Source organism: Panicum virgatum, chromosome 8K (genome assembly GCF_016808335.1).
Source record: "Panicum virgatum strain AP13 chromosome 8K, P.virgatum_v5, whole genome shotgun sequence".
Classification (NCBI taxonomy): Eukaryota; Viridiplantae; Streptophyta; class Magnoliopsida; order Poales; family Poaceae; genus Panicum; species Panicum virgatum.
The window spans coordinates 34,098,455-34,110,934 of record NC_053143.1 but is presented as its reverse complement, the minus strand read 5'-3'; the positions used below and the strand labels follow the sequence as shown (position 1 = coordinate 34,110,934).

Below are 12,480 nucleotides of genomic sequence, written 5' to 3'. Positions count from 1 at the left end.
CGGCTGTCAGCTCGGAGCTTCCCTTCCTTAGGGACACGTGGCGTCTCCAGACCCATCCCCAAGCGGGGAACGGGTCTGGGGCCGTTGGCCTGGTGAGGAAAGAGTCTGACCCGTGGGGCCTGGCTACTCCGTCATTTGCGCAGTTACGGATAACTACGCGGGTCCTGCCTTGCCGCAGTAAGAGTGGGTATCCCTGCTACAAGGTACCGACATCCACTTTGCGTTTGCCGAATCATATGACATCCTTAAGGGAGCATAGTCCCTTTCCTTTTGCTGCCACTCAGCATCAGTGTCAGCTGTCCCCCTCACTGGAGCCGGAGGCTCAGTGGGCTTTGGAGTAGTGATTATCTCATCCACTTCTCCAAAGACAAAAGCGAGATCAATCTTCTTGATCCATTCGCCATAATTGTCTCCTTTGAGAGTCGGGATGTGGTTGATGAAGCCCATCAAGTTCATCCCAGCTAAAAATTTCAAAAATAGTGAGAACATAATAACAATAATTGCATGTAATAATTCCAGTGTTGGTTAAAATTAAAACATATAACTGTATATGCAATTAAATCTATATCACCGTTGGGCAGAAATAGAAATAAATGCAAAAACCATTAAAATTACAGTATTGCTATTAACAATGTTAGTCAGAAAATAACAATACCATAATGCTAAAAAATAACTCTTTAATCATGCTCTTAAAATTTAATTGTCCCATTGGTTCTAATTAAATTAAAGAGCAACAATATGAACTTTGCAGCGGAAACATGTTGGAATTTCTATTTTCAGAAGCAATATTGTGAACTTTTATCTCTAAATAATATACATGTTGGTCCAGAATTGAATAGAGATCAAACTATAAACAAATGCATTCAAAATATATTGAAAATGCTTCTGAAAAAATATAAAAACAAAAAAGATCTTTCACTGTTCAGGCGGCCCAGGTGCGAAACCGGCCCGGCCCGCTTGACACGCGCACCCCTACCCCTCGCCCAGGCCGCAACCTGGGCCTGGGCGGGGAAAGTGGCCCGCACGGTGCCTCCCGCTTGAGCCGCATGGCCACGCGCCCGCCCAAAACGCCAAGGCGCGATCCTAGCCGTCGATGAGGATCGGACGGCCGTCCGCGCATTTCGCCGGAACAGAACCCGGTGACGCCGGTGCCCCCCAAACCCTTGGTCATTTCCTCCTTCCCCTTTCTCTCTCTAACGAGCGGCAGCGGACAGAGAGGTGAGAAGACGGCGTTCATGACAGCCGGGGAGGACTGCAGCGCTGCCGCGGACCCCCTCACCCGGCGTCCCGGCGGTGAGCGGCAGCCCCTGTCTGTTCTGCTCGGAGCGGTGGCGTGTCGGCGAGCCAACGTCCCTGCACGGCCGGCGGCTTGCAGAAGAGGAACGGCGGGTAGGTCCCACTGGCCTCAAACCCTAGGGTTAGGGTTTACTGTTTTTCTTCTATTCGAGATCGATTTGCATTTTCTATGTTCGATTTGACTCGAAATCGACCTTTTCTTTTTGATTTGTATCGCATTTATTTCGATTCGTGACTCGAATCCACCTTTCCCCTACTGGATCTATGCGCTAGCAAGGCGACTGATACCATTGTTAAACTTTTAGGATCGACTAGACACGGATCAAGAGGGGTTTCCATTAATCTTTCCTTTCATGAGTACAAAAGAGTCCTAGATCTAGAACAAAGAGAGGTAGATGAGAGTGCACATAGAGATGAGGGAGAGACCATCACCGCTGGAGGAGCTTGAGGCGGCCATCTCGGGTTCGGTGATGCAGATCTGCGCTAGGGCAGCGGCGAGTGTCGCAGCAGCCTCACGGTCGTGGCGGCGTTGTCGTGGATGGCGGCGCCAACGACGACGAGTCAGGGACGACGGCGGCGGCGGGGATGGCGGTGCTTCTCACTGCTCCAGCGCCCCCTCCAGATCGGCTTAGTGTTTAGGGATGTGGGTGAGGGTGTCGGCAGCACAGTGAACCTCGTACTGAGCGCCCTGGCCCCTCACCCCTATTTATTATGGCGCTGTACAGTTGGGGCCCACCAACCATTAATGGGTTGGGCGCCCCCGATCAGGGCGCGGATCAAGGGCCTAATAGGCCGTTGGGCTTATTAAGAAAGAGATCAATCCAACAGAAAGGTCAGTGAGAAGTAGATCTTTTCTTGTACCTTTCTCTTGGTTCACTAGGGAGACAGAGATCTGATTCGGCTTTGTCAGACTCTGATGATTTTGCTGGGCTGTCTGGTTGGTTTCAGGTTTATGATGTGACCAAGTTCATGGAGGACCACCCTGGGGGAGAGGATGTGCTCCACCATGCATCAGGTAGGCTAAGATGGTGCTCCCTGACTTCGCTTTAGTTTTCTTTCGTCTGCTTCATTGTCTTCAATGCTTATCTGTTCACAGAACTGTAATCCGTGTACCAAATCATTTTCCTACATCAATTTCATGATTTCTTATTACCGCTTCAAACTTTTCGAAATGGCATCCCGTTGTCTCTAGCTCCTAGCATAGCTGTTTTTGCCGGAGAGACTTTGCCACGCAAACTGAAGTACTGAATTTGATTGGAAGTTCTGTAACCGGTACATGAGAAATCAGTTTGTAAAACATCTTGAATTTCTCCTTGGAAGATGGCATTTGGGATGGTCCAAAATGTGCTAAATACAGTCGAGTTTCTTATTTGTGTTCCAGGATCCCTGGTTGGTTTAAAAGGATTTAACCTGTTCTAATATGTTATCGCCATGCTATCCATGACAAAATATTTGGTACACTTAGAAAGAATCAATAGCTGGTCCAATTCAAATGTCGACGGAAACTAAAACTCAAATCTGAGTATGCCAAAGCTGCTTGCCAACAGTGAGACTAGTGCATTGTACCACCCCAGTGATAAATTTAAAATTTGAAGTTGAAACCCCGGACGGCTCTGACCGGTATGCCAGGCCGGTCAGACCGGTTGAGCGGCTCCGGCGTGCAAAACGCACATCGCGGCGTGCTGCGTCTCGAGTATCGACGCCGGCAGTGCATCCCCATTTTCCGGCTATCCTCGGCGTCCTGGATGTCCTCATCCATTCCCCCAACTCGAGCTCTGACTGTCTCTCTCTCTCCCTCCCTCAGCTTCTTCTTCCTCCATTCCACCATGGACAGAGCTTGAGCAGCTCGTGTCGTCGGCCAAATCTGTGAGCTCCCCTCCATGGATTCCAAATCCACTGCGCCCGAAGCTTCTTTACCTTCCCAGCTTCCACCCCAACCCCTCCAATCACATCCACAATCATCACCTCGCCGGGTAACAGGGATTCTCTCCGGCCACCGGTCTTCCTTTCGCCTGAAATCCACCTCGCCGTCGAACTCTCATCTCCGGCCACCGTTTTGACAGCCCAGCAGCTCAAATTGATTGTAAGTGGCCCGTTGATGCTCATGCTTCCCTCGTTCTTCGACGTTCACATGGTTTCCACACTCGTTCCCGAGCCTCGCCATCGGTCGGCGCCACCTCCATGCCGCCGGCCATGCCAGGCCTCGTTTCCCCGTGCACAACACCCAGGTCTAAGTGTTATTCATCACGTTGATCGTGTAGGTGCAGCCCTGCGGTCAGTCGGCCTCGCGCTGGCGAGAACGGCGCACCGCGCCGTCAGCCATGGGCACTGGCTGGGCGCGGCTCTTACAGCCGGTCTGACCGGTGCGAGTACCGGTCTGACCGGTCATAACCGGTCTGACCGGTAGCGTCTGAATTTGAATTGAAAAACAAAGTGTAGGCATAATTTTGTGTAAATCTTGGTATTTAATTTGTATAAATCATTTATGCATTCTTATATCATATGCATACGTGTAGAAACCGCAGCCGAGGAGCTTGTGTACACCACGGAACCACAGGAGCAGTCAGAGCAAGTCCAAGAGGAGAGGCGTGAGAACCCGGCCCAAGGCCCAATCGATCCTAGTGTGGAGCAGCAACCCGAAGGCAAGCCCCAGTGCATAACCCACTAATTTAAATTATGAGCATTATATATCTATTATTTGTGCATTACATTTTCAGGAGTTGTTTGTGTCGGTGTTCGGATTACTAGCTAGTAAATTTGTTCGCGCATCATGGGCCCGGATGGTAATGCAAGGAAAGACACAAGGATTATACTGTTTTCGGGCGGAATGTCCCTACGTCTAGTTCGGGCTTCTCGTGTTCTTGCACTCAGTTCATAGTAGGGGTTACGAATAGGCGAGAGAGGGAACAAGGCGTGTTGCGTGGGTGTGTGTGTGTGTGTTCCAAAAGAACGGATCGAGAAAAAGGAAGGAAGAAGTCCCCAGAAAGGGCCCGTTTCCTCCCTCTTATAGTGCAAGGGAGGGAACAGGGGTCGGGCGCCTCCCGACCCCTGCCTTGCGGTCGTTGGTCCTCGTGGGCTCCGCTGATGGTGATGCGGGTCGTGCGGTCCGATTCCTAGCACTGTTCGGGTTGTGACGGCCAGGGATGGGCGGTTGACTGTTGATGACGTCTCCACCTATTGGGGATGGGCGCTTCGTCTGGTCCTTGCCTTGTTGGTCAGCGCGCCTACCATTGCACGACTTCGAGGAGTGGTTGGGTCGCGTCCCGTCACCTCTGCTGTCGTCATGATTCGTACCAGGGCGTAGGAGCTGTCGTGGGCGGCCACGTCCCGCACTATTCGACGCGTTAGCTTGTGAGGGCCCCTCATTGACCGGAGGGCGCCCTATTCGGGCTAGGGGTCGGTCGGCCACCACATTGCGGCGTGGGCCTCCCCTCTGAAATTGGGGGGAGCGAAGAATGCCCCTCGGGGGTCGGGCGAGGCGGTCTTCTCCCATGGAGGTCGGGCGAGGCCGTCCCTTGATGGGCTGCAGGCCGTCCTCAGGAGTTGGGCCGCCAAGCCGTGGGCTGATGCTTGTTGATCAAATCTCCTTGTGTATTTCGGATAGGGGTTTAGCATTAACCGGTTGTTAGCGGCACCGATTACTTTTATCCTCATCACCCCCCCCTCGCAGATGCGCAGGAACCACGCCGCAGGGCGGGGGGGGGGGGGGGGGCTGTTCATATGAGCATCTCGTTGGTTCGAGCGAACTACTTGCTTCGTTTCTTTGCAATCATCGGTAGGTGCGCGCGAGCTGCTATGTTTTTCAGAAGCACATGTACAAAATTTCATGCCAGCATGGACCATGGGTAAGTGGCGTAATGCGATCCAATATTGTCCACTTAAGCTTTGAAACCCCGGAAAATTTCCAATGGTGTTGAACTGCATGTGAATGCGAATGAATACTTAGTCTGAACTCTGAACATTGGGCGCGTGTTGCTGAACTAAAAGTCCCATAGTCTTTCTGACTGAAAATAAAACATCTAGCACCTTTGTGGCATCACAGGTCACAATTTCCCCATAGTCCATACTAAGAAATCATTAACTGCAAATCCACATCCTTTCTCTAGAGAATCCACTAATAACTTTCGATGGATTCAAAAGTCACTCACAACCCTCCTAAACCACGATCACAACAACTCACACATTCTCCTTCTTCTCCCTGACGGTTAGGTGCAGTTTTGTACAAGGAAATTAACACCACCAGAAAAGCAGACACCACTCACCTCAAGCTCAAGTTCACCATCAACGGGGGATCAGCATAGCTGCGGCCATCAATTCAGTCCTGTGCCTTGGTAGGGAACGGCAGGTTCATGTTCTTGTAGCTCGTGAACCCGCCGTCGACCACCAGGTTGTGCCCGGAGACGTACTTGGCGTCGTCGGAGGCGAGGTACACGGCGGCCCTGGCGATGTCCACCGCCTCGCACGTCGCGCCCCTCAGTTCCCAGAGCCCCCGGATGATGGCCGCCACCTGCTCCTCGCCGCCGCCGCCGGCGGCGCCCCCGAGAAGCCCCGAGAACTGGCCCACCACCATCGGCGTCGGCACCGCGTACGGCGAGATGCAGTTGACGCGGACGCCGAGGCGCGACAGCTCGGCGGCGGCGGCCTTGACGATCCCCGCGATGGCGAACTTGGACACCGAGTACGGGTACGTCCCGAGCCCGCCGAGCACGCCGCTGACGCTCGCCATGCACAGGATGGACCCGCCGCCGCCGGCCGCCGGCGGCGCCATGACGCGCGTGGCGTGCTTGATCCCCGCCAGCGTCCCGCGCACGTTCACGGCCATGACGGCGTCGAACTGCGCCAGGTCCAGGCTGGCGAGCCGCGACGTGCCGGGGGTGAGCGGGCCCACGATGCCGGCGCTGTTGAGCATGACGTCCAGCCTGCCGTGCCGCGCCACGGCGGCGTCCACGGCCGCGGCGACGCTGGCCTCGACGGCAACGTCGCAGGGCACGAAGTGGGCCTTGGGGCCCAGCTCGCGCGCCGCCTCGGGGCCGAGCTCGGAGTTGATGTCGGCGAGGATCACGGCCCGCGCGCCCTCCTGGATGAACTCGTGGGCCGCGGCCTTCCCGAGCCCACTCGCGCCTCCGGTGACCAGTGCGATCTTCCCCTCCAGCCTGTGCAGAATTAAGTGCTTGGCGTCAGAATTGACTGCGAATTGAATATAAAAGGCTTGTTGGGGGCTTGATTAGAAAAATGTAAATTGAAAATTGCACAAACTATTTAATTAGTTAATTAAGGCTAATCACAATACACGAGTGTCGTCTATATTAAATGTCATGCCACACCAGCAAATTTGCTGACATGTTGAAGTGATTTATGTGGAGAAATGATAGGGAGTTTCCATAGGTATCATCTCCATGGTAGTCCTCCGGTAAAATTATTAAGTTTTCAGTTTTTGTAACTACTATATGATAACACTCTCCACTAAAACTGGCTTTAAGTTAAATAAATTACAAAGGGGGGGGGCACACGGCACGAAAATATTTTGTGAGCATTGATATGGGACAATATCCTATGCAAAAACAAAGGAAAATACAGTAGATTCAAAAAAAGCAAAGCAAAAATAGAGGCAGGAAAAACGATGCTTTCTTTCTCGTGAACTAAACGTTGCATTTTTATTCTTGCGCGAGAATTGGGTTGGAATTTCAAATACTTTGTGCAATGAGTTTAGAGAAGCTTTCTTCTTCTTAATACAAAAATACATAGATCTCCTTTGTATTAGTAAAAAAATGAGTTTAGGGCAGCTAAGAAGGCCTGAGATTTGCAAAGACAGGGAGCAGACACTGTCAGATTAAACAATTGGTGGGTTGGCCGGCCGTTGGCTGACAAATCCAGGAAACCCTCGCGCGTGGTTAACGGGAAGATTCTTGGCATTGGCAAAAGGGGGCCTGACTGACATCACTGTTGGCCGGCCCTGCCCTTTGCAAATAGCAGGACGCTCGCTGTTCTTGGAAGCTGCCGTGCTTCCAACTCACAAGCAAACGTACACGCGGGCCCACACATCCCCTCTCTCTACTCTTCTACGAGTAGTAATTCTCAAAAATCTTTCTCTGTCTCTCTCCTCTCTCTGGCCCTCACTCTCACTGTCTCACTGAGAGGCTGAGATCAATCACATGACACAACAGTGCCGGTAGCTGCATTAAACCTGCCGTCCTGGAATCTTAACACCCTGGAGAGATCTCATTAAGCAGATAACACCAAAGTCTCTGCATGCACCATGGATCCCCTCTTGGCTAATGGCTAGTAGTAATGCCTTAACTCAATGTAAGAGCGGGATGCATACATGGTCCTAGTATAATGGGAGTGTGGTGTTTGCTCTCACCTTCCTTTGTTGGCCGCCGCCGCCGCCGACAGCCACCGCTCGCCGCCGGCCATCACCGGAGCCGCCCTTCTCCTGGACAGAATTGAATTAACGGACCACAGATCAGAGATTCAGTTGGATGCTACGTACGCGCGGCTCAATTACGGGACAGGATTATCGTCGCGCTAGCTAGGCCATCTCTTTTCGACGGGGAAAAGTGGAGAATGGATGAGATGAGTACCTAGCTTCGCCGGCGAGCCTGTGCATCATGTCGACCTGCTCTTCTTGCTTCTTCCTTGCTATTTGAGACTAGACAGAGAGAGAGGATGATGGCTGCTCTCGTGTGTATGAGAGAGGATGAGGGGTGTTGGAGCGTCCGGAGCTTCAGCTACAGCCTCTTTATATAATAACTAGAAGAGCTTGAGGCCACTCCTCTCTCTCTCTCTCTCCTGTGTAAGTGCAACCAACCACCCTATTTATTAATACAGGAACAATCTGGTGACCTCAGAAAATTAACTCCTACTAATACTTTTTTATGGTCCATGCATGCCATTGGGTTCATCTCTTCTGGCTGGAGGCAGAATTGAAGGCTAACGACTACATTAAGGCTGTGTGCTGGCTCTGATTCTCTGAAAGCCGCTGTGTGTGTATGAGTGTGATGGAATTCGGCTGTGTAGACTGTGGAATGAAAAGGGTTGTTGAATCGGAGGGAGAAGACCAATCAATCAGACTGAAAAGCACAATGCTTGTGCCCCCTTGTCATTCTCTTGTTTTGACCAGCTGTTGAGAGAGCTGCAGACGCTAATATAATTTATGCTGGCGCAGCAACAAATTATTTGAGTGTACTATACATAAGTACATGCCATGCATGTGCACCATGGTGCTCAGTTCACTTAAGGACAGTTCCAATGCAGACTTCACTCGTAGAGTCTAAGCCTCAAAGACTCCATCACAAGAAATTATACTTCCCAATCCAAAGTGTGTTACTTTAGATTATATGGCCTACTTATCTCTCTCACATTCATTCTTGGTTTGCGTGAAGACTTAGAGTCTAAATAAGACTTGGAGTCTTGATTTCTCTCCCTCTCTCTTCCATAAATATACTGCCACATCAGCAAAATACAATAAATATGAGGCTTAGCCTCCATGGTAGAATCTGGGTTGGGACTGCCCTAACTGACCAGTGACCACCACAAATTAATGAGTGCAGACAGCACTGACATATATACAAAGAAACGCTAACTGCTAACAAATTAAACAAAATAAAGAGAACACAGACAAAATATCTGCAATTTGCTAACCAAGCTTGTGTTTAACTTCTAAATAACCAAGTAAGGGTAACAGACTAACAGGGACATAAATAATGTTATTGAATTATTACTACAAAATTTCCACATTTCTTTGCTAGCTCATCATAATAATTTGGATGAATTGGCTCGTGACTCAATTTTGATACCAAGCCAAAGGTAATTCCCTCAAGCCTTTCCTGGCATACGACACGTGTACATATAGGTCTAGAACTTGCGGAAACATCAAAAAGTGGGGAAATAAATTCAAGCATGCACGCTTGGAGATAGAGACGTCCAAAAGAACTCTAGAAACACATCGACTTCCAAGACTTTACCAACTACTTACTCCATTTTTATTTAAATGTATTAGGTTTGTCATGAGTTAAATTTGATCAATTTTGATCAAGTCTATAAAAAATATAGCGATAACTATACTATCCAACATGTGCACTATCAAAATATACTTTATTGTGGATTCAATAAAACAAATTATTTGGTATTGTAAATATTATTATTTCTTTCTATAAGTTTGGTCAAAGTTTGCCAAATTTGACTTAAGACAAACCTAATATAACATGTAAATAAAAAACAGAGGGAGTATTTGTGAATTATAAGCAGGTGTGTGGTCAAAAAGTTTGACACTTTGGAAAAGCACTAGTGCTTTAAGCAGAGGCGTAAACTCAGGAAATAATAATAAATTAAATAGCAGAGGATTTCTCGTAGAGTAATTTCGCATTGCGATGCCGACACATAATGTGCATTAGCTGAATGTCCACAGGCAACATATATAGGCCAGTCCCAGTGAAAGTTTTATGAAGGATTTCACAAAACAAGATAAGTAGATAAAACTGAAACTAAAATTCGGGTGGTTTATGGGAAAATATATTGGTGATTTAACGAGTCTTTCGATCTTATGAAGCCTGATGAGTGGGCAATTTCGTAATTGCAGGACCACACATGTATAGTATCCGAGGCAATCTATCCTATAATAAAGTACGTCCATGGCCTGTCATGTTATCAGGTGGCATATGTGCGGAGCTAGGGCAGCATTCCGAGCAACCTGGTAAGGCTAATTGCCGTACATTTTGAGAATGGAGCAACGCTAGCATTCCTGTTCATCAAACGTAAACAAACCATATTTTAATTTATTTTAAAATACTCTCCAATTTAGGGCTAGTCTGATAGAACTTTTAGCTCCTCTAGAAACGCTTCAGCCATGGCTCTTGTGGTGAAGTAGCTTTTTTTCTCTGGATTGTCTTGTTGGAAAAATATTTGGTAAAATCACTACTCAAAAATACATTAGCGTCCCCATAACCGGCGGTTCAAAATGGGTATCACCGTTAATTGTGACCGTTAGATCTATATAGGCGATGCCTCAAAAAAAATGAAGCCGGCCGCACGCGCCGCCTCGCATGCGCCACCCTGCATGTGCCGCTGTGCCTGGTCATGCACTGCCGCACCCAACCTCACCCTACCCAGCTCGCTCCCTGCCCCGCCCGTACGTAACACCTCGACGCCGCCCAGTCGGGAGAGGGAGAGGGAGAGGGAAGGGCAATGAGAAAGGGCAAGGGCGAAGCTGCATGCAAGCGTCCAGGTCCGCCGACCCTGGCAATTTTTTGCAAAATCAGTGGTAAATTACTGTTTCACACTATTTCACAATAAAGTCGACCTCGACGTGCAATGAAGTAGACCCCGGCGGCGTTCTCGGCTGGCTTCACCCCTGAGACGGGGGAGGGGTAGTGGGATTGGGGAGGTACGTACTAGAAAGGTTTGGCGGGAAGGGGAGGACCAGAGGAAGAGGTGGCACTCGGGAGGGAAGGAAAGACTGACGAAGGTGGCACTAGTGGGGGAGGGGAGGGTTGGAGGGGGAAGACAGAAAAGGGGGGCAGGAGCAGAGGAGGGAGCTAGGATCTGTGTGTGGAGAGAGAGAGATGGGAGAGAAAAAATAACATAAAGCTTCTCATCACCATTGGTTGGTACTACGACCCGGCGATGATTACCGTTGAAGTCACCACCGCGGGTTTGCAATAAGAACCGGTGTGATGCCCACTATCACCACTGGTTCACAATACAAACCGATGGTGATGGGGCATTTGGGATATATTGTTACATTGTAGTACATACTACTCCATATTGTTTAAAATAAATAGAAAATAGAAAATATCTATAATACTCTCATTTTTTCTATTTCTTATTTTTCTTCCTATTTATTTTCCTACTCATTTTTCCATTGCCGTTCTTTCTCCTTATCCTGTTCTTCCCCCAACACCTTCCTCATGTTTGCCTCGTGCCTTCGCCTTTGTCTTGCACTCCCGCCGCCGCCTGCGATCTCCGCCCCACCATCCCACTCTCATTATATATGGGACACCTCATGCCGCCCGCGAGCCACTCCCGGGTCAAAGTAGGTGACAAATGATGGGGTTGAGCTGCGGGGAGCAAGCTTTTTGGGCTCTTGCTCTGTCGAACTACTCCACTCAGTTGGATTGGAGCCGTTTACCGCATAGGTGTCTGGTAGGGCTCCAGCAGGAGCCGTCGAAGGAGACGGAGACGGAGCCCTCCTTTACCATTTTCTCAAGAAATTACCATTTATAATTGAATCGCATACACAAACACACTACATTTTGACATTCTAATTTATTACACTAAAATATGGTTTGACTAAATGGTGGACTAAAATACATAACGTTTGACTTTTCCAAAACAAAATGCACCTTATTGTATTTTTCGAGTTTTGAATGGCGGGAGTACTTCGTGATTTTTAGGTAAGCCATGTTGCTCCCTACCGTTTTCTTAGAGATGGGTTGCACTATAAATTCCAAAAAACGGATAAAAATATGTACTACAAGCTTTGGCTGTCAGTGTACGTGGTTGTTACTGAATGCATCTTGCAGTGTGCACGACTGACAGGACGAGCCGATCGACCACTGCACGGATGTGATCTTTTGCATGCGCAGCGAGATGACCAATGCTTGGACGAAACGAATTAGGCCCTGTTTAGATCGCAAATTTTTACACCTAACAACATCGCATCGAATATTTAGACACATATATGGAGGACTAAATGAAGTCTATTTATAAAACTTTTTGTACGGATGGGTTGTAAATCGCGAGACGAATTTAATGAGCCTACTTCGTCCATGATTTGCAATAGTAATGCTACAGTAACTATTTGCTAATTATGACTTAATTATAGATTAAGTAGGCTCATTAAATTCGTCTCGCGATTTACAACCCATTCATGCAAAAAATTTTATAAATAGAATTCATTTAGTATTTCTAAATGGTAAGATTCTGTTTCTAAAAATTTTTGGGAGAGGAACTAAACGCGGCCTACTGAAAGCGGTTCCAGACGCGGTCTCTCTCTCTCTCCAGACGGCCCTTCAACGACGACGGCAACGCCAACACGGCCGCTGGCCGGCGGCGGAGATAGGAGAAAGAGAGATGAACGCTCGGCCAGGCACCTGTCTCGTCATCATCTAGGCCCGTGCATCATCCCTGTCATGCATGGGCCGGCTGGGTGCGCACGTTGCTACATCTTCTAGCTAGCTGGAGTAC

At 49.0% G+C, this 12,480-nt stretch overlaps 1 protein-coding gene across 1 annotated transcript; it reads right to left on the bottom strand.

Annotated features, from left to right (window-relative positions):
• Positions 1 to 5,268: 5,268 nt before the first annotated feature.
• On the bottom strand, positions 5,269 to 8,028 carry LOC120644470 (sex determination protein tasselseed-2-like). The gene is made up of 3 exons (XM_039921102.1): positions 7,878 to 8,028; positions 7,658 to 7,729; positions 5,269 to 6,449 (listed from the first exon to the last, which is right to left on the bottom strand). The coding sequence occupies exons 1-3, from the start codon at positions 7,904 to 7,906 to the stop codon at positions 5,612 to 5,614; spliced, it is 939 nt and encodes a 312-aa protein (XP_039777036.1). The 5' UTR covers positions 7,907 to 8,028; the 3' UTR covers positions 5,269 to 5,611.
• Positions 8,029 to 12,480: the final 4,452 nt, after the last annotated feature.